The sequence below is a fragment of the Thalassophryne amazonica genome, chromosome 5 (assembly GCF_902500255.1).
Source record: "Thalassophryne amazonica chromosome 5, fThaAma1.1, whole genome shotgun sequence".
NCBI classification, from domain to species: Eukaryota; Metazoa; Chordata; class Actinopteri; order Batrachoidiformes; family Batrachoididae; genus Thalassophryne; species Thalassophryne amazonica.
Genome location: NC_047107.1, coordinates 28,231,169 through 28,254,145, shown reverse-complemented (window position 1 = coordinate 28,254,145; position 22,977 = coordinate 28,231,169). Strand labels below are relative to the sequence as shown.

Here is a 22,977-nt window from a genome sequence, read left to right as displayed (position 1 = left end):
CGCGTCGCATTGCGTGGTTGGACTTTTGTGGCGCCACAACGCGTCCTTCCATAGGGATTACATGGCAACCTGTCGCCGCCGTCGCTCGCATCTCGTCCGGTGTGAATGCGGCATTAGCCTGGGCTTGTGTGTCATACATCACACTGACAAAGTGAGGAAGCTTGGGGTAATTTGTGATCCTACGTTGTCCTTTGACCTCCACATTAGAAATATTACGAGGACTGCTTTCTTCCATCTGCAAAATATAGCGAAGATTCGTCCCATCCTAACTATGGCTTATGCTGACACCCTGATTCATTCATTTGTCTTTTCTAGGTTGGACTACTGCAATGTTCTATTTTCTGGTTTACCCCAGTCCAGCATTAGGGCTCTCCAATTGGTTCAAAATGCTGCTGTTAGACTTTTGACAGGAAGCAGAAAGTTCGACACATTACACCCATTTTGACATCTCTTCGCTGGTTTCCTGTCCCAGTGAGAACAGATTTTAAGGTTCTGCTACTAGCTTATAAAATTGTTCACGGACTGGCACCTCCCTACCTAGCTGACCTAATTAAACCCTACGTACTGGCCCGGTGTGCGTTCTCAGGGTGTAGGACTATTCTGTGTACCTAGGGTGAATAAAAAGTCTGCGGGTCACAGAGCTTTCTGTTATCGTGCCCCTGTTCTGTGGAATGAGTAAGAAGACTTTTTTCTGATTTAGGCTCATATTGTGACAATGCCTGAGTGAGTGAGTGAAGGAGGGTGTGGCTGCTCACCTGGCTGAGGCTGTGTACTGCTAATCTGTGGCTGAGTGGGATATCCCAGCACGATGGAACCTACACAGTAGAGGCAGTTGTCTTCAGTGTGATCCTGCAGGCCACTCCCCTCTGAACCCATGCTGTGGCTCTGCCCCTCTGCTCGGGTGGCAATGAGCTCAGAGATACTGAGCTGCTGTCTCAGTGCAGGGACAGTGGGGCGATCGCCTGCACATGGCCAAACCACAATTGGCACATACTCAACATCGTACATTTTCATCTCAAGTTTCTTTAATCGGCTGAAATCAACTAAATTTAATTTCTAAACCACTTTCTTCTCTTACTCCTAACTTAAATATTAAAATTGCAGTTGTACTTTTACCATCTCCATCACCAAACAGGAAGCGTTTCCTTTCTTCTGATGGTGGGCTGATCCTCTGCTGAAAGTAGGCTGTATCTCTGATGTGGAACATCTCCCTGATGTCCATGGGCAGTGCCAGGCCAATGTACTCATCATTACACCCATAGGTGGCATTTGAGACCATAGAGCGGACTGAAGAGCAGCGATGCAACGTGCTTTGGTTGATGGGACTGAGTAATTCCTCTTTATCCAGAGAGGCAAAGCTCAGTGCTTTGAGAAATCTAGGCAGGGCAAGAGGAGAGGAGTGTGAGAGGATCCGGGGGGAGAGACTGGGACCAAGAAGGAATATGGGAGTGAGTGAAAAATGTCACCAACTGAAAAGATCAGGACAGACACAGAACAAACACAAGGTGTGCTAAAGCCCTACACACTACAAGAAACTGGTGGGGCAGCAGCTACATGTCAAACTCACAGCGAGCGAGATCCAAATTACAATACAGTTACTTTGGTATGAGGGATGTTACGTACCAAAAGTGTTAAAAATAATCAACGCACCTGCTTGTGTACCATGTCATATCGACATAAACACCTCTTATGACTTCAATTAAGTTTGATTTAACAGGTCAAAGAGTCATTTGCCAGAAGACATAACATTCATATCACAGTTGTTGAATACAGGGTGATAATAAAATTTATCTCAGCAAATCAATCCTCTTTCCATCACGTTTAATAGTATGCTGTTAAAACACATTACTATTGCCCAGATATTAACCTTGTGTATTAATTATTAACAGTATTAATTAAAGATCATTAAATGTATTAATTATTAACAGTAATATACTTATATATGCTAGAGCATGTGCTATGCATGAAACTGTGTGGGTTTTGTGCCTTTATAGAAATACATTTGTGATTTTGTAATGTTCTCGCAGTTCATTCATTCGTTAATCTTTTGGGTTCCAACTGGAACAAAGGGCCTTCACTGCAGATCTCCAGCGTGTTCGGTCTTGGGCTGTGCGCTTCGCCTCTCCCCAGGACAGTTTGATGATCTTCAGTTCGCTGTCCAGGGTCCTGCGCCAAGTTGTCACTGGTCATCCTCTTTTCCTTTTCCCTGTGGGTTCCAGTCCAATGCTTGCCAGGTGAAGTTGTTCGAGCCTTGGCGTAGGGTGTCATGACATCCAATTCCACTCGCAGTTCATTAGACCATGACAAATCACTCAGTCATTGTTCATAATATACCACAGGTGCTGTGGGCTGTGAGCTCATGTTCTCCAGCTGACGTACTCAGTTTTTGGTTGTGTACAGAAGTGGAGTGTTGCACAGACTTGCATGCAGTAACGCTGTGCTGAGAAGACCTGCTTAAAACTCTGTCCGGCGCTCTACGGCAAAGAAAATTAAGCATGTTTAATTTCTTCCGTCCTACGCGCGTAGCCCTCAACATACTGCTGCGTACGGAACAAAAACTCCACGTAGAGCTGCTAAAAGTGGGCATAGAGCTGCTCAACTCAGCATAGACAATACGCTGCAATGAGCAGCTCTACGATTACGCCAGTGTGAAAGGGGCTTAAGACTTAAATGCTACTTTAAATCACTGAATACAGTGAAATGCTATGACTTAAATGTTACTTTAAATCAGATATCGCAAAAGAAAAAAAAAAGACTTGTTTTGGACAATTATCTTGGCTGCATATTTTGCAGTCATCAAAGAAAACAGGGAAACCTCACTGATTTCAGATTTACAAAGAAATCGAAGAATGATTCTGTGAGGATTGCTGCAGGTGAAAGCCCACCCACAGCTCGGCTCTGGGTCACCATACAGGACGAGCCGACAGAGGGTGAAAACTGGGCTGATGACGGGGACGCCACCTGTCTTCCTCTCCCAGCCAGCAGTGGAGTAAAGTCCTGCAACACCTGGCTGTTTCTAAAGAATTGACAGATGCACAATTTGCAGAGATACAAAAACTCTTTTGCTTTCTAAAAAGGTAACTGGCACTCACTTATCACAAGAGTGGATGAACAAGATGTAAGCAGCCACACACACAGACACACACACACACACACAAAAAAAAACTATAACACTGCACCGTTCACATCCTGGTTTAAATCAGGTCATCGCCTGTCCACATCATGGGCTTCTGGACCAAAAGAAGCTGATCAGGCCTGTGGCCACTTCTGTTTTAAAGTAAGGGATATAAAAACTATTACTATTAGCACTGTGTTGGAGCAGCCGGTCTGCTCTGTGTCAGCCTGATCCCGTCAGATCTCAGAAGCTAAGCAGAGCAGGATCTGGTTAGTACTTGGATGGGAGACCTCTTTGGAACACCAGCGGCTGTGTGTGTTTCTCCGGGTAAAACTGGAGTTGCGTCAGGAAGGGCATCCAGCGTAAAACTTGTGCCAATTACCAATGCGGATCGGGCTGTATCCGCTGTGGTGACCCCGAACAAAACCGGAAGCAGCCGAATGAACAACACCTATTAGCACTGTGTTGGCTGATTTATTTATTTATTTTTAATGGTTTGGTTTGAATGGTCGTGCGTGTGTGTGTGGTGTCATTAATTGGGTTGGTGATGCCTGTTACAGTATTTCTGGTTATTTTGCGCATGTAAATGCAGACTTAATTCCTTGTTCAGCTTTGATTCAGATTTATGCGTGTGTGGAGGTTGTATGTGATATGTGCTTATATGTGTTGTGCTGACATGAGGCAAGTAGGCCAACAACGCTTGTAATAATGGATGTGTTGTGTAAGTCCTCGCTTTGAGGCATGAGCACATCTCCTTCGCATAGAGTTGATCAGGTTGTTGACTGTGGCCTGTGGAATATTGGTCCACTTCTCTTCAATAGCTGTGCAAAGTTGCTGGATATGGGCAGGAACTGGAACACACTGTCGTATACGCCGATCCAGAGCATCCCAAACATGCTCGGTGGGTGACATGTCCGGTGTGTATTCTGGCCATGCAAGAACTGGGATGTTTTCAACTTCCAGGAATTGTGTACAGCTCCTTGCAACATGGGACCGTGCATTATCATGCTGCCACACGAGGTGATGGTCGTGGATGAATCGCTCAACAATGGACCTCAGGATCTCGTCACTGTTATCTCTGCATTAAAAACATCATCAATAAAATGCACCTATGTTTGCTGTCCATAATATACGCCTGCCCATACTATAACCCCAATGCCTGCAGTGACATCACGTGCAGAGGCTCCCGTTGAAGCTTTCCTGTACCGCTACAAAATTTTGACCAACACGGACCAAGAAGAGTAAATGGACTGCTTCCCAGTTCAGCATATTTTAACTTGTGAATTCAGTTGTTCTTGGTTGATTCCTGTGGTTCATACCACTTTCACACAGCACTTTGTCAATGCTGAGTCATAAAAGCTAAGGTATGAACAACCACACAGGTGTAGGCCTCTATGACATATCTACTGGCAGCATCTGACACACAACTATAAAATTAATCAGCTTTCATACACTAAAGGGTTACAGGGCTCAAAGCACTGGCAGGGCAACTGTAGGTTAGGAGCTGGAGCTGCTACTCAGGAATAAGCAGCACAGTCACCTATCTGGAACACAGCAGTGTTGGAAACTACATCTGCTTTTGACGACACCACTGGGTTACTCAACCAACCGTGGAACAAGTGTTCTGGAGAGCCTGCGGTACGGACTGGTTTCGGGGCAGGTAACCCTCCTATTTGAAAAGCGGCCAGGCACAACAGCACTTGGACAAAACACACATCAAAACACCTGTCACTGCTGAGGTAAAATGAAGGGACAAAAAAATGTGCTGAAGATGCAGCAGCATGCAACATTTTCAGTTTGTACATAGGAAAGGCTTATAGTTATGTTCATACAACAACAATGCTGCTGATCGTAAACGTTATTTCACAAAGTAATACAGTATCGATTATATTGTCATACACTACACAATGATGTGACACAAATGCTTGTCATAGAAGGACTGTACAGAAACACATGCTGTGATGCAATGTGTCTAGAGTATCTGTCAGCTGCACCCGACCCTGTTCCTGGAGGGCCCCTACCCTGCATGTTTCTTAACTCGCCCTGTTCCACTCCCAGGCAATTAACACTCTAAGGTGTGCTCAGCCAATCAAGAGCTGGAAGATACCACTTTTAAAAAATGAGGTGTGACTTGAGCAAGTAGACATGGAAAACATGCAAGCTAGGGGCACTCCAAGCACATGGGTCACCAACCTTGTGCTTGGAGAATATTAAATATATATTTAATAAAGCTTTTTTATTTTAATTATGATTAATCGCATGATTGCCACGATTAATCATGGCAATCATGCAATTAATCGTAATTAAAATTTTTAATCGCTGCCCAGCTCTATTAAATAATCGTAATTAAAATTTTTAATCATGCAATAAAATGCAAATTACACTCAACAAAAATAGAAACGCAACACTTTTGGTTTTGCTCCCATTTTGTATGAGATGAACTCAAAGATCTAAAACTTTTTCCACATACACAATATCACCATTTCCCTCAAATATTGTTCACAAACCAGTCTAAATCTGTGATAGTGAGCACTTCTCCTTTGCTGAGATAATCCATCCCACCTCACAGGTGTGCCATATCAAGATGGTGATTAGACACCATGATTAGTGCACAGGTGTGCCTTAGACTGCCCACAATAAAAGGCCTCTTTTAGTCTCTTTTTTTATTTTTTTAACTTAATACTATTTGAATTGCAAGTTATTTAATGTAAGAAAAAACCCCATAAGAATTTTCTTGAATAAACTGCTGGGTATAAATTAGCAGTTCTGATGTTCCTGACACACATCTACACTACTCTGTGTTTTGGCGGCCTGATACCTTGTTTCTTTTGGCTTTAAAGTAAGGCTGTAACAAAGATTAATAATAAAAAAACTATCTTTCCTTCACACAATTTGGTGCTCAAAATGCAAGCAATAGTGTTTCAGACGGTTATAAATTTAAAAATCTTCCAGGGGAAGCTGGCCCCAGTCTCCCCTATCCTACAGCACTTGATGTGCAGCTCGCTACAAGGAGAACTTTAGAGGCTGCAGGAGAACTTTTCCCCCAGTGCACAGTATGTGGTTGTGGCAAGGAGAACTTTAGCGGCTGTAGGAGAACTTTTCCCCCAGCGCTCGGTGTGGGGCTCACTGCTGGAGAACTTTAGCGGCTTTAGTTCTGTCGACTACACTGTCTGGAAGCAGTTTAAAATTAAAATAGCCATGTAAAACTTCCGTGCCCTTCACCATGTCTGCGGCAGCAGTCAGCGACAGACTTGCAAAAAACCCCCAAAAAACAAATATGCATTAATGTGCGAAAAAAATGATCGCTGTTAATTAATGCGTTAACGTGATAATAACGCGTTAACTTTCCCAGCCCTAATAAGTACAGCAGGAGTCACCAAACCCTGTTCCTGGAGAGCCCCTGCCCTGCAAGTTTTTCACATCTACCTACTCAAATCACACCTGACTTTTGTCAAAGTGGTATCTTCCACCTCTTGATTGGCTGAGCACACCTGATAGAGTTAACTGCCTAGAAGTGGAACATGAAGAGTTAGAAAACATGCAGGGCAGGGGCCCTCCAGGAACAGGGTTGGGCATAGCCGATCTATGTTATGACTGTGCATCTTGGTGACATGAGAGACACAGCAGGTCAGAACTTCTGTGATGTGAGTCATGCAACCGGTGACACCTTTCCAGTATTATGATACATAATAACGTGCACCGCATGGTGTTACATAGATGTTATGATGAACACACACACACACACACACACACACACACACACACACACACACACACACACACACACACACACACACACACACACACACACACACACACACACACACACACACACACACACACACACACACACACACACACAAAACAGTCAAAGCATCTGTAGTCAAAGTCAACTGGACTTACATAAAGAAGATGAAAATGCAATGTTAACACCCAAAATAAGTGCAGCCCCCCTTCAAAAACCCCATAAAAAACATGCACATATAAATAATCCAATTTCCAAGCTGCACACATGAAGGTGTCCATGAAGGTTTTGAGTGACTGTAGAAGTAGAGAGGACAAAATAGAAAACCAAACATGTATTCCACCTGAAATCCTACTGCATGTGTGCAACATGCAATTTGTTCCCACTGTTTGATTCATCTGTGTGCATGAGTTAAATACTTCAGTCATTTTGGCAGCCTATGGGCCAAGTCACTGGAAAAACCAAGATGTCGTCAACATACAGGCTTCCTTCTGAGCAAATAAAATTTATTCTGTTCTCAATAAATGTATTTTCGTGTTTATTTTCAACATAAACTGCCAATATTGTCATACACTGTGTTATATTAGACCTTACGTTTCCCTGTGTGCAGGTTGAGGGGACATCCTGTGCAGCACTGCACAGCTCCTGCTTCATCTTTGCATGGACAGAGTCATCATAATCTATATGCTGTGTATGCAGTTATTCTGCAATACATTAACGAGGTACTGAGTTACACTGATAAGGCATTAAAACATTGTATCATTGAGTAGTATATGACCAGTTTTAAACTTAATTAGACACAAGGTAGCCTTGACCACCTTACCTGCGAGGTGTCAGTCTGGAATCCAGGCTGCCAGTCTTCATCGTGATTGTATCGGTGAATAGCACATCTTTAGCTGGCGAAGCCAGTGCTTCACTATGAGACAACGACGGATGTATCCTCTGCTGCTGCAGCCTTTTCAGGGTTGCGTAACCCAGGGCGTCTCGCGGGCTTGTGTATATAAAGCTACAGTCAGCCAGGCTCTTTATGGTGGTAACTGAGGGGGACTTCAGAGACTGAGCTCGGCGAGGCAGAGTGTGTGAGGAGCCTGGCGGTACCAGAGAGACAGAGGACTTGGATGTGGGCATGTGGTTGGTCTGAGCCTGGGGTGTGAGGGAAGAGAGCGTTTTGACAGTCTTGGCGGACACCACTGTATTGAGGCTCACACAGTCAGAAGAGTCTGGTTCAGGCTCTGTGTTTCCAACAGTCTCCCTGGACGGGCTCGAGCTCATGGAGCTGATGCCGCTGGTTGTGGTGTCTGTATTAAAGCTCTGACTGCGGCTTTTAAACTGAGTCCCTCCACCACCACCACCACCTCCTCCTCCTCCTAAATTCCCCCCACTAGACGAGGAACCCCCATCCCCTCCTGCAAGACGTTCTCTGCTGCTTTGCTCCTTCTCCCGGCTGGGGTGCTCAGCAGTCACTTGTCCTCCTAGACCACTTAGTCCAAGACCCCCAGAGCCACCAGTCAGGGCGAGACCTGATCCTCCACTCCGAGTCAGCTTCACATCCACAAGCTGTTCCTCCGAGCCTCCTCTGGTCCCAATAAAAGATGTCTCTAAGCTGACTGTGGGGCTCTTGGGTATTCCTCTGCAGTTAAATACAGGAGTGAAGACCTCCCCCTGGTTTTGGCAATAAATAGAGGGCTCTGTTACTGTCCTATTCCGCCTCATGCTCCCTGTCTTGAGTTCAGTGGGGGTGTATGAGCCTGAAGGGGTCTTAAGGTCACTGGTGGAGCGCAACTTCTTGCTAGGAAGGGATAACGAGTTGAGAAAGCGGGCACGTACAAAGCGTGTGGAGGCAAGGATTGTGAAGGGGCTGCGGTCCTTGATTGGTTTGGAGTGTAGATAGAAAGAAGACTCATCGGAGTTGTCCAGAACCTCACACTTGTCATCATCCAGGATGTACATGTCTGAAAGCACAGAGCGTGAGGTGAGAAAATACTGTTCTCTATAACTGTTAGAGTACATTAAAAACACCAGGTTATGATGACAAGAACCAGCTAACTAATTTGAAAACATTTCGACTAGCAACAGTGTGCTGAGAAACCTAATGATTTTTCTATATCTTGTTGCTCAAGATATTTTTTCAATTTAAAATTTCAGTGTTGTTCTTTAACAAGCCTTTCTGTCAGAGTGCTCCAGTGCCACTTAAATGTAAAACCTCCCCCATCCACCACACTCCCTAAAATGAACAATGCAACATCAACCGTATCCTACTTACTTGGTTGAGACTCACTCTCACTGTTGTGACGGGAGCTAGTGGACTCTGAGTTTAGACTGAGTGTGCTCGGTACTGAGGAAAGTTCAGAAGTCAGCTGTGTGTCGACCTCCTCTGGAGTGACAGGCCACAGCGTCCTGCGACTGTGCCTGACTGCATCCCAACCGTATTGTTTCAGTACCTCGCAACCCTGCTTCGTCTTGGAGATCACACCCAGCACGTAAATACACGTACTGTTAATATTGGAGTGAAAAGTAAAAATCAAGAAAAGACTTAAGTCAAAGTAATTTTTGACTAAAACACATTTTTGATTTTGAAACACAAAACCTTACCCTCTTACAGACAGCACATCACAGTGCTGAGCCAAAGTGAGAATGTCAGGAATGACATTCTCCTCCTGTAGGAGATTCAGACCCCAGTTTGAAGAGCCAATGTTGCCCTGCATCAACAACAACATACAATCAATTTATATTCAACGCTATATTAATACAATGATTTGATTTATGTGATCTGGGCACAAAGTGATGAGCAGGTGCTACTAACAAGAGCCCACACTGCAGCCTTCAGCTGTTTAACGCCCTCCCAAGTGTCCAGCATCGGGGAGCGAACCGTATAGCTGAGGTCAGGTACTACGCTCTGGAGACAGAAAACCGTTAAATCAGCAAAACTCTCCACAACACCACACATAGAACATTTAATGGTAGAAAACAGGGGGTTAGAACCCCCCCCCCCCCCCAAAAAAACAAAATTGAAGCCATATTTGGATATGATTTGAGACATGGGGTGGGGGGGAGGGGTCTAATTATTATCAGAGTGTGTCAGTGATGTTTGCAACTTTGCATCCCCTCACTGTGCCTCTTAAGATGCAGTCACACTATGACTGACTGAAATTATTTGTCTAGTGGCAAATATCACTTAATCTGTAGGTCTCCAGTGGATTTGAGACTATGATGGACAGATGATGTCACATTTATACTGGCAACACAAAAGGCCACATTCAGCAGTACGATTTTCCTAGTTTCAATAAATATATGCATGCTGAGGGGAGCCAGATTTAAGCAGGATTCACCCAAGTCTGAACGCAAATGTGGCTAAAACCCGGGGGTCATGACATCATACTATGTTTGAGCGCAGACAGTGTCTTCTTGCAGCTACAAATGTGAGGAGCCTTCTTGCCAAGAAAACATGCCTCTGATATCCAGATAAAAATGGCCATAGCTGCGCTGCCTTTTTCTTCAGTCTGACCTTGGCTAAATAAACAGCTGCATCAGGAACTGTCCTCTCTTTTTTCTTGCTGAATTCATACCACGTGCTGGAGCTTTGGCCATTCAGAAGCCCAGTCTGAAGCATTGTACAATGACAGGATATGAATGCATGAGTATCGTAGAAGAACTATAAACAAATGTGTAACCACTGGGCAAGCTCTCCCTCTGGTGTCCGCTCAAAGTTTTGAGCATGCACATAACTTTCTGACAGGCTTGTCGGACATCAGCTGTCAAGGAACGCATTTAAGGAATGAGAAAAGTACTTGTACAGAACAAATTAACATGAACGGATATCAAAATTTCATATATGTTACACATACATTTCCTCAATCCATCATAGTGTGACAGACACTTTAAAATCACCTGCTCTTGCTTCCAGAATACATAGAGTGCCTTGAGAACAGGGCACCTCTGCATGCATATGAAAGAATAAAGTGACACATTAAGTGCAAACTCAGTGGGTTGAGACACATTGTTTTGTATGAGATTTATTCAGAATGCCTGCTCTGCTTTGGAACATGCAGTGCACCCTGCTGTCTCCCCCCCAAAAAATGATTAAACTACTCCACTTCGCTGTAGAAAATAATCCAGTCTGAATAATACCTATGCTGTAAAATCTGACGCGTTACCTGAATCTCCAGAAGATGACAGCCCATCTTATCATGGACCAGCTGACCGTACAAGTGTACAGGGAGATAGACATTTGGTCTTTGTAACCTACAGAAACAAGTACAGCAATTACAACTACAGCCGGCAGTGAGGCTGTGGCTAATAATTCCTATTTTTCTAAGCACATCTATATACCCATATTCCACACAGTGTGACTCCTTCCCATTTCATTCCGAATAGCGGGGAGTAGGTGGGTGTTGAAGCATCCCAGTAACTCCTTGATCCATCTTTAGTCAATCTTGAACAAACTTTGTATGCGTAGTAGTTATGGCCATCATCGGCAGATTTTGAAATTGGGGTGAAATTTTCAAACTGTTCAAAAGTTTCATTCTGATTTGCCAAATGGGCATCATTTCACAACCACGTCTGGGTGTTCGTAGTCTTAACAGCTTCAATCATGTTCAAACATCTTTAAAAGGGGTACTCCTGGTGACTACATCTTGATACTTCTTCGATTGTGCTCCATCGGTTTAAAAATTTGACACAAACGCAGCATTTGTTGCAATTTTGGCTGAGAACGCAGCTTTACTTTCATTTTCAAGCAGGTTGCCAGGTATGTGCTTTATAAGCCAATCAGTTGCCAGGTCTGCCAGCGTGATAGGAGACATGCTGGAGTAAGCCGTTTCATCCCGTTCTTGCACTTTTTCTGGATCGTGGGGGATCATAATAGAACAGTGTCCTATGGAAAAGGGGCGTTACCTTTGGTTGCTACGTCTGACGTAGTTGTCTCCATCAACAGGTTTGCGGTAGGTAGTTAGTGCTTCATTCAGCTGCTCCTCTATCAAGTCAACATACTTCAGATTGTATTCCTGCAAAACAGAAAGGCGTGTAAGAGTAAACAGTTTGCATTAAAGTATAATCATAAACTCACGAGCACACCATTCAAACAACTACTAACTGTTGTAATAATTTATTTGCACGGTTTGCTATTTAGCTGTACTACCTTCTGCCATTTATCTAGCTGCTTGCTGACATAACCCCTCTCATTGAGGTAGGAGAAACCTTTAGGAATGGACAGGAACCTAGAGAACAGAGACAAGATAAATAATAATACCTCCAGTTTTAGACGTACCCTCTAAAATGCAGTGAGTAATTACACAAACGAATAAATCAACAAGTCACTTGATCAATAAAACACATGAGGACAAATCCTTTTATATCTGGTGAACTTTAATGGAGCTCATCAACCTAAAGACCAATTTTATCTTGCCTGTGCATCATTTCATAAACGTGTCTCCCACCTGCTGGGTGGTTAGTGGATGCTGGGTTGATGATGGATGAGACGCAGATGTGGCTGTCAGTTGAGAGACAGACACTGAAAGGTTTTTCCGCTAACAATGAACGAGTTCTCGAACACTGGTGCCACCTAGCAAATCGACCCACTTTTCCACCAGTTTTGAGTGCAACCATTGTCATCAAAGATGTCAAAGAGGATCACGTTTCCTGCCAAACAGCTATTTTTTTTTTTTGTTCCAGCTGGGAACCACCAAAGGTAAGTTAATTAATTTACAAAAATGCTGTTTTCAGGTTAGGAACAAAAGCACAATGTACAGCGTGCACATGAGCTGTGGTAGTTCAGCAACATAGATGAGAAGCACAGCACATAGTACACCATGTATCCAGTATGAAACAGGCATTACACAGCAAACCGGTCACATTCGTAGTAATCAGCTGTGCATCTGCGGATTTGTCTGTTGCTAATGAAGTATGACAAGGCATGTACAAAACTAACTAATTGATGTCAGCCCCCTCATCCCTTTCTGTACAGCCATCATCACTATAAAACCTTAACGTGGCTCACATTAATGAATCACATCATTCCTTAACACACTTCTGCCTTCACTTGATATTATGTAAATGTACATCAAAGAACACAGTATTAGCAGTTGAGCACAAATAATTTGTTGTGTATTGTGCTGTAGAAAAGTACGGCGCCCCGTCTTAAAGCAGTTAACTCTGCATAGACACTTCATATTTATTAAACAAGTATGAAGTGCAATATTACTTCATAAAATAGGCACAATGTTTAAAGGACCAACTTCTGTGTAGGAGCAGGCAAGGAAGTGTGTAGTTAGTGGCGAAACTGGAAATAAGAAGTATCAGATTACTGACAACATTAAAAGTAGGAAAAGTACTCCAACTTGTATGTTGAACTCAATTTTGTGATTGTAAACTAGTTAAGAAACAAGCTATAAACACAATATATGAAATCCTGTACTCTCATAATTTATTGCCCCGAGATTCCCTTAAAAACAAATGGGAGACAGATTTAAATGAACCAATTACAGAAGACACTTGGCACAAAATAACAGAGAGAATCTTCTCCTCTTCCATTTGCCTTAAATATGCTGTGATCCAGTTTAAAATTGTACACCATCTACAATGGTCTAAAGTTAACCTTTCAAAGCTCAAAGGTAATATATACCCCACTTGTGATTGATGTGGACAGGATCCAGACACTCTGTTGCACATGTCCCAAGCGTTGCACTTTTTGGCAAGATCTTTGGGAAGGTGCTTGTACCATCTCCGTTCATTGTTCTCTTTGGTGCAGTCCAGACGGGCCCCCCTCTTGAAATGTGGGAAAGAACTATATTGGCTTTCTGCTCTCTCCTTTTCAGGAGACTGATATTATTGAAATTGAAAGACTCAGCTCCCCCAACATACAGTCACTTCATCTTCTTTGTCTTTCGGCTGTTCCCGTTAGGGGTCGCCACAGCAGATCAATCGTTTCCATCTCACTCTGTCCTCTGTATCTTCCTCTGTCACACCAACCACCTGCATGTCCTCCCTCAGCACATTCATACACCTCCTCTTTGGCCTCCCCCATCCTAAGCATCCTTTCTCCCTATATACCCGGGGTACCTCCTCTGCACATGTCCAAACCATCTCAATCTCACCTCTCTGACTTTGTCTCCAAACCGTATGTCCAAACCATCTAAATCTCGCCTCTCTGACTTTGTCTCCAAACTGTCCCACCTGAGCTGTCCCTCTGATATGTTCATTCCTAATCTGTCTTTTTGTTAGTGTCACCGTCTCTAAGCTGTACAACAAAGCTGGTCTCACTACTGTCTTGTAAACTTTCCCCTTCACTCTTGCTGATATTCTTCGGTCACAAACCACTCCTGCCACCTTTCTCCATCCACTCCACCCTGCTTGCACTCTCTTCTTCACCTCTCTACCACACTCTCCATTACTTTGAACAGTTGACCCCAAATATTTAAACTCATCTACTTTCACCACTTCTACTCCTTGTAACTGCACTATTCCACTGGGCTCCCACCCATTCACACACATGTACTCAGTCTAGCTTCTACTGACTTTCATTCCCATTCTCTCCAAAGCATATCTCCACCTCTCCAGACTAGACTCAAATTGCTCTCTTCTCTCACTACAGATCACAATGTCATCTGCAAACATCATAGTCCATGGGGAATCCTGTCTGATCTCATCCGTCAACTTGTCTATCACCACTGCGCATCTCACCGCTGTCACACTATTCTTGTACATGTCCTGCACTACCCTAACATACTTCTCTGCCACTCCAGACTTCCTCATACAATACCACAGCTCTTCTCTTGGCACCCTATTGTAAGCTTTTTCTAAGTTCACAAACACACAATGTAACTCTTTCTGGCCTTCTCTGTACTTCAACAGTATTCTCAGAGCAAACATTGCATCTGTAGTGCTCTTTCTCGGCATGAAACCATATTGCTGCTCACAGATCTTCACCTGTTTTCTAAGCCTAGCTTCTACTACTCTTTCCCATACCTTCATGCTGTGGCTGATCAACTTTATGCCTCTGTAGTTACTGCAGCTCTGCACATCACCTTTGTTCTTGAAAATAGGAACCTGCACACTTCGTCTCCACTCCTCAGGCATCCTCTCACTTTCCAAGATTTTATTAAACAATCTGGTTAGAAACTCCACTGCCATCTCTCCTAGACATTTCCATGCCTCCACTGGAATGTCATCTGGACCAACAGCCTTTCCACTCTTCATCCTCCTCATAGCTAGGGATGGGTATTGATAAGATTTTATCGATATCGATGCCATTATTGATTCTGCTTATCGATCCGATTCCTTATCGGTTCCCTTATCGATACCTCTTGTGAATTTTGTACTAAAAGTAGGCTTTACAGGTTTTCTATGTATTTCACTGAGTCTTAAAGTAAATAAATATGAAATTGGTCACTGTATTCTTGATCTCTGGACATAAATAAAAATAAACAAAATGGTGTTTCGCTTTGAAGTTATTAATTCCGACTGGATTCTATCATTCTAACTTGACTCGTCAGAGAGCCGCGCAGCATTTGGAGCTGTATGAACAGAACGGAGGACAATTCTTCTTTCTTTCTCGCAACAAGACAGGAGTCCCAGTTAGTAACTTTAATCCGCACAAAAGTGATTCACGATTTCACATATTCAGGGATGAAAGTGGTGAAACACAAAAAAAGCTGAAACCCAAAATTACCCCTCAACACCACGTGCACAAAAATGTTTGAATTCTAGAAGCCCTGAAATGCAATCTGGGACTATTCCAGACAATAAACTACAGTGAGCACAGCATCCATTTACTGAGAAAAAAAACCCAACTTTCCTTATTCAAATTCATTCTAGTAGTATTCTGCTCTTACTAGGATGCAGCAGTTTTCTAGTTTGGCAGATAGTTCTGGAGGAAATCACTGAAGAAATTAACACATTGAAAATATGGTTTGACCGAAACAAACTGTCAATTAACTTAAATAAGACAGGGATGAAATGGAAGTGTAAGAGTCACTAAGTGTTCACAGGAAACATTTATTTCTGTATGTATGTATGTATTTATTTATTTATGTATGTTCATTGTTAGTTGGTTTTATATTTTCTGTTGTGTTTTTGTTCAGGTTCTTTTTGTCTCTTTCTCTAAAATTGTATATAATCATTAGATTAGTTATTATTACTTATTATTATTGTTGTGCTTGCTATTATTATTAATATATAAACAAAATTTAAAAATATTACAATTTGTAATACATTTGACTCTTTTACGACAACAAACGCTTGACAGCTGCAACTGCTTAATGCTAATTTTAACATGAAACATAACATGAAAATGCCATAGACATGCTAACGTGTTAGCATCGGTCCATTTTTGTTATAAAATACATCTATCAACCGTTTCAGAAGACCATAACAGGTCGGTTTAACATAAAAAAGGTAAATAATACTCACAGCCATATGCTCTTTAGGGTTTTAGTGGGGGAAAGCGAAAGAAAAAAATTAATCAAAGAAGCAATGATGGAAGCACTGCTTTGATCTGTGAATCACTGCTTTGATTGGTTCAAGGTTCAAAGCAAAGCCGCTCTGCAGAAAAGTTGATTACAGACCCGCTGCAGGGTCTGTAATCAATGTAGAGAAATGAGAATTTTCCTGACAAACAGATGTCATACCTAGTACTGTCCTAGCTGTCTCCCTCACCACATCTGCAGTACTTTTCCAGTTGTCCAAAATTGCTTCCCCTCCAACCAGTGCTGCTCTCATCTGCTCGCTAAATTTCACACAACCGTCTTCCTACTTCAGATTCCACCATCTGATCCTTTGTTGAGCTCTCACTCTCTTCTTCTCGTCTTCTAAAGTCACTCTACAAACTACCATCCTATGCTGTCTAACGACACTCTCTCCTGCCACCACCTTACAGTCTCTGATTTCTTTTAGCTTGCATTTCCTATACAGAATGTAGTCCACCTGTGTGCACCTTACTCCACTCTTATATCTTACCCTGTGCTCCTCCCTTTTCTGAATCAGAGAAATCATGTACTATATCAAGTTAGAGATGATCACACACACAATCAGAGGGTCTACTGGGAAATGTTTGTTGAAGATATGGATGGCAATAATATAGTGCCGTAATTTCAGGACTATAAGGTGCTACTTTTTTCACATGCTTTGAACACCGCGGCTTAAACAATGATGCAATTTATTGATTTTTACAGGCTAATGAGCTTCATGCCGCTAAAACATTTAGCCTCTTCACATTAGACCACTGAAATTCTGGACAGGTCACAGTGGACCAATGAAATCGTTCAAATTAAATCAAACACACTCACACTTTAATTCTTCAGATCAGTTATTTTGCACTTCGTACACATACCTTCATCATGGAAAACACACAAAGAAATGCGTTTGATGCAGCTTTCAAGTTAATGGTGATCGATCTGGCTGTCAAAGAAGGAAACAGAGCTGCTGCACGTAAGCTTTGCATAAATTAACTGATGGTGAGACGCTGGAGACGGCAGTGTGAAGAACTGACTCAATGCAAAAAAACGACAAAAGCTTCCACAGGTAAAAAAAAAAAAGCAGGTGACCCGAACTTGAAAACATTCTTGAAGACTGGGTGAACACATAGAACAGACGGCCAAGGAGTTTCCACCGTGCAGATCCGACTGAAAGCCAAAACAATCGCAACCAAAATGAAGATTGTGAATTTGGAGGTGGCCCATCGTGGTGTCTCAGATTTGAGAGAGGAAAAGGCCTGTCCATCAAGGCATGGACGACTCTGTGTCAGCAGCTCCCTCCCGACTATGAGAAAAAAGTTACAAACTTCCGCAAATTCACTCAAAGATAGCCGAGAATTCCATTGGACCAGATGACATCATAAATATGGATGAAGTACCTTTGACATTTGACCTGCCTCTCACTCGGACTGTTAATAAAAAAGATGAATTCTCCATCACACTGAAAATGACTGGCCACAAGAGAATGCATTTCACTTGTGTTCTAAGCTGCACAGCATGCGGACAAAAGCTTCCATCAATGCTGATTTTTAAGCAAGTGACAATGCTAAAAGAAAAACTCCCGAAAGAATTGTTGAAAGTGAACAAGAAAGGATGACAGAAAGCCTAACGAAGGACTTGTTTCTGCACGTTTGTATTTTTAGCAGCATTGACTTGTTTACAACACCTGTTTCTTGTTTGTCACATTCGGAACTTTCTGGGACTGCATTTGCTCAGATTTGAAACCAAAAATAGTTGCCTCTAGGGATTAGTGTCTACACATAAGTATCAATGGACCATATGCTAAATTTACTAAATTCTGAAAGTTAGAAAAGAAAATCAGAAAAGCTATCTGGGACCTCAGAAAGCCCATCTGCAATTATTATTAAAATCAGTCTATGCAAGCGAAATTATGTTCAGTATGAGTGTTGTCATTAGTGCCACTTCGAAAATTAAATTCATGATAAGTAATTTATACTAAACTTATGATCTGTTGTTTTTTCAAATTTATGCAAAAACAAATCTTGAGGAAAAAAATACAGTATGCGATAGTTAATAATTATTAAGAGCCTGTTCTTTCATATTTATGAATACATTTTACCACACTGCAGTTGTTTTTTAATGAAAACTCAACCTATCATTCTTTTTGAGTTCTACACATGTGGTGATACCTTATTTACACCAGGATGTTAATAAAATCAATGCTGGCTATTCTCAGAATAAAGTACTTATATCCACAGTTTCAAATTGCATAAGTCAAGTGGTGTCCACTTTATGGTCTTCTCAAAATATTAAAATTACTGTTCTGGATGCTCAGAATGCATCTGAGCTTATCTAGAAACCGTTGGCTTCTGGGGGCCTAAAGCGGCCCCCAGACCCCCGGCCTATGGGCTTTGGCCCTGCAGGCCTCCCACTTTGTCCCCCCAATTTCTAGTTCTAAATTGCTCCCTTGAGTGCTACAGGAAATGACTGGACAGAAAAAAAGCATTGCTCATTTTGGACAGCATGAGGGCTCATATAACTAATTCTGTGAAAGCAGCCATCAAGAAGACAAACTCAATCAGTGTGAATCGTGCATTTAAAGTGGCACTCCAAGCCGAGTGGGAGGCTTGGATGACCAGCGGCGAGAAATCATTTACCAAAACTGGCCACATGCGCAGAGCAACTTGTGCTCAAGTCTGCCAATAGATCCTGACAGTGTGGAGCAGTGTCAAAAAATCCATGATCACCAATGGGTTTCGAAAAGCTGGATTGCTGCGTGTGAAGAGGACGCCACAAGCTAAAGTTCAAGGGCGAATTTGCCTCCAGACAAAAGTGATGCTGAGAGCGACAACAAAAGAGAGACTGAGGGAGTGTGTGGCAAAGTGATTCTGAGGCTGTTCAATTCCGACCCTGAAGAAGACGACTTTAGTGATTTTAGTGCACAGGAGGAAGATAAAAATAGCGATCAATGACTTCTCCTGGTAGGCTACTGCACCAGTATTTTTTATTTATTTAAACAGCTGTGTTACAGACACTGTCTGTTGGAAGGCATTTACAGTTTGTGTTTTTTATTTTCTTAAACAGCCGTATTCAGAAACAAAAAGGATTACAGTGTGGATTAGGTTTTTGTCTTATTTATTTAATCAGCCGTGTTTGGAAAAAACAAAACATTACAAAGCGCATTATTATTATTTTTTATTTAACCAGCTGTGTTACAGACACTGTTTGCTATAAGACATTTACAGTTTAATTAAAAGTTTCATAAAATCTTTCTGTGTAACATCTTTATGTGTAAATATCTCATGTTACAATGTGGACACCTGTGGCTTACAGACAAGTGTGGCCTATATATGTACAAATTTTTTTTGAATTAGTGGGTGCAGCTTATATTCAGGTGCTCTCTATAGTCCGGAAATTACGACTGTAAAACTCTGCTGTTGTTTTTTTTTTGTTTGTTTGTTTAATAACCATTGTTACTTCGGGGATGTCTGCCTATTGCTGTTCTGTTTTTTCTTTTTTTTTAATGCTTGGCTATGCGAATTCTGTATTTCATTTCTCGTGTATTTAACATTGTGAGTCTTGTATTTGGGAGCAGGAAGGTGGGGGTGGGGTGGGGGGTGGGCTGGGATTGGAGCAGGTTCAGGGTCCTGTTTTTGTTTTGTTTTTTTGTTCTGGTTCTCATTCTGTTGATCCCATGTTAATAAAAGTACAAGTAGGAAAAGTAATGTTTTCTTGAAACATTATGAAGGTTACTTTATTTTCAGTCACCGTGAAAGTAGCTTACTATATTTGCCCATTTCAAAATGACTAATTACTATGCATGAATTATTCCTAGACTTCAGCAAAAGTATAGAAACGTATCCTGTAAAATACAGTAAAAACAACAATGGTATAATTTTGTCACCGCATGTACGATGAAAGTAACAGCAGGTGTAATTCAGTTTACAAACAGCTTGAAATAACCTTGTTTGTCAGTTTCTTTCATTTACAAAGCCGAGGTCAATGGTTACCAAAGCCACTGCTGCTTATACAACATGAAAAACTGAAACGTAACACTTTTGTATGTCTGGAAAGCAGTCTTATGGTGAAAACAAATCATGCAGGAATTTCTTCTTTTTTTGCTGGTGGTAGTTGACATTTCTTTTTACCATGCCATTCTAGTGTTGGAGAGAAGGGTCATAAAAAAGGCAGGAATCTTCCAAAAACACATAAATCCTTTAAGATTCTACTTCTCATCATTTCTGGAAGATTATACCACTTCCATGTGCATTAAAATGAAACACTTTAACTTTTTCAAATCCTCCCCACCGCATATATTCAAAATCAACCCAAAATGCATTGCTTCATCAACATAGTGCTCCCCGACAGCTGACCTTCCGACATGCTTGCATGGTGGCAACTGATGTATGAATCCCATATGAAACCCAAAGCATTTAAGGGTCACTTCTGAAGTAGACAGCTGTATTCATGAACTCAATGAGGACAAATTAAAGAATCAAGAAACACAAATGTGATGATGGCAATCAGATGTTTAAAGACTGTCATGTCAAACTCTTAAACTTAGAAATATATAAGCTTACAAAGCCCTGTGAAGCCAGATGGACAGCAGGATGATATTCTACATGTCTACTGTGTGCAACTTCAGAGTGAGGATTTTTAATACTGTGCCAGTTACAACAACTGGATGAAAGTAGGGCTGACTGTAAATCCTGGTAAAATAAGACAATAATAATAATGCCCCCTTACAGTGATTCGTAGGTGACTATATGGATAGGATATACCATCAATGCCTGAGTCAAACAATCCAGAATGCACATAAGAGAAAAAGAATCAAGTTGAACTTCCCCTCAGCTTTTATTTGGCAATTCTTCAAGGTTATACACCCACCTGAGGAGCAGCAGGAGGCCTTTGTCACCCAGGTGGGACAGAGCTGGTTTGAGCTGGATTAGAGCATGGAGATTTGCCTGTGAACCAGTACAACAAACCAAGTCAGGTCATAAGAAGAGCAGACAACAGTCAGCAGATTTAAAAAAACAAACACACCATAACTCAGTTGAGTGCTGTCTGTGAACCCTTCTGCACCGTGCAACTGACTCTTCCTTTAAATATGAATACATAAATTTTCCAAAAATATATACTTTTCACTGATACTAGCCAATTAAGATCAATATCTTACCCAACAGCATAGTGTACGGCATGCAGTTTAACACATAGCTCAGTAGCAGAAATCAAGTTAACAAAAAGTAGCCAAACCATACAGAAGTAGTTAAACTTATCTGCTCAAAAGCATTTAAAAAGTAGCCATTACTGAAATGGAGTCTTGGTATGTAATCCAGTGCTTCTGGATGCCACTGGAGAGACATTCTCACTGATTATTACTGACAGCAGACTGTGGTGCACAGCGGTCACCTTGTCCTCGCAGGCTTCATCGAGTATGTCCAGAGCCTCCATGGAAACGGCCTTGCTATGGTCATGAAGCTGTGTGACCAGCAGCTCCATGCCCCAGCTACTGAAGAACTCCACACCTGCACGCAGCAGCACACGGAGGTGCTTGGTGGCATACAGCCTGCATGTCTGCACAGCAACACCAGAAGGAAAAGAAAAAGTTGATGCAGTTCTAACAGGTAGACTAGTAAGAGTGGGCATTACAGGTCCACAAACAATGTGATGACTTACAATTAACAGAATTTCCTTGATTATTTTATTTTATTATATGAATGAATGAATGAATGTAGGCTTTATTTTGAACATGTGATGGTACACACAAAAAACCCCCCACAATATACTAACTCAAAATGTTAGAAAAGGAGTAGGAAGAAGCATAAATTTATATAATCTACCCCTTCTCCACTGGCCAGTTAGATTAAAATGTCCTATCCTGTCTTCACACAGACAGTCAAAAATTCCTACATACACCAAAAAAGAATATTTGTACTCACATTCTCATGCACTCATACAGTCTTTGGATACATACATATTTACAAACTACAGAAAAAGAATAGTGTAAATACACAAATCTGTGAAAACACCCTGTGACTGTTAAAGTCTATCTTTCTCCCTATACCCTGTGAGAACCATGGTTTTGTACCACTTTTTGAAAGGGGCCATGCATGGACATTTCCTTAGCTCCAAACAGAATCTGTTCCACATCTTCACTCCACATATGAAAATACAATGTTTTTTTTTTTTTTTAACAGTTGCCCTGACACGAAGCGGTTTTAAATTTAAATCACACCTCAAATGATAATGCCCATCTCCATTAGAATTTTTTTTTTTGGAAGATTCCTAGGAAGTTGGTTGTTTATTGCTTTATACATTTGTGCCATCTGAAAATGAAGCAAGTCAATTAACTTTAATGTTAAAGAACTGTGGAACAGATGCAAGAAAACCACAATTTATGAATTATTATTATTATTATTTATGTAATGCCTGAATAGATCCTTCTCATTTGATTGGTGGTTTGTATGTCACATGACATGGATTATTTGTTCTATTTACTTTGCAATAGTGCTGTTTAGCATGCAATTTTGGTACTATACGATTTGTGCTATTGCACGCCCCAACCACGACGCATGCTCACACTTGTGGCAATGGCACTTAGCTTTAAAACAAACATGGTGGGGTTTGTTTTCGTGACGGACAACGATTTGAACAAGCATATTGACGGTGCTCATTCTTCTAACACAAAA

At 41.7% G+C, this 22,977-nt stretch overlaps 1 protein-coding gene across 3 annotated transcripts in view; it reads right to left on the bottom strand.

The window, feature by feature from the left end:
- LOC117510233 (rapamycin-insensitive companion of mTOR-like) overlaps window positions 1-22,977 on the bottom strand; it is a 179,871-nt gene that overhangs the window by 6,078 nt on the left and 150,816 nt on the right. For 2 of the 3 annotated variants that reach the window (XM_034169867.1, XM_034169866.1), the window contains 11 exons: window positions 21,698-21,862; window positions 21,176-21,252; window positions 11,998-12,076; window positions 11,754-11,863; window positions 11,015-11,102; window positions 9,664-9,756; window positions 9,453-9,559; window positions 9,124-9,353; window positions 7,684-8,812; window positions 1,117-1,376; window positions 756-962 (listed from right to left, as the gene is read on the bottom strand). In XM_034169867.1, the coding sequence (XP_034025758.1) occupies window positions 756-962; window positions 1,117-1,376; window positions 7,684-8,812; window positions 9,124-9,353; window positions 9,453-9,559; window positions 9,664-9,756; window positions 11,015-11,102; window positions 11,754-11,863; window positions 11,998-12,076; window positions 21,176-21,252; window positions 21,698-21,862 (2,545 nt within the window). Of the gene's footprint in view, window positions 1-755; window positions 963-1,116; window positions 1,425-7,683; window positions 8,813-9,123; window positions 9,354-9,452; window positions 9,560-9,663; window positions 9,757-11,014; window positions 11,103-11,753; window positions 11,864-11,997; window positions 12,077-21,175; window positions 21,253-21,697; window positions 21,863-22,977 lie in introns of all 3 variants that reach the window. The other variant, XM_034169865.1, reaches the window with a different exon arrangement.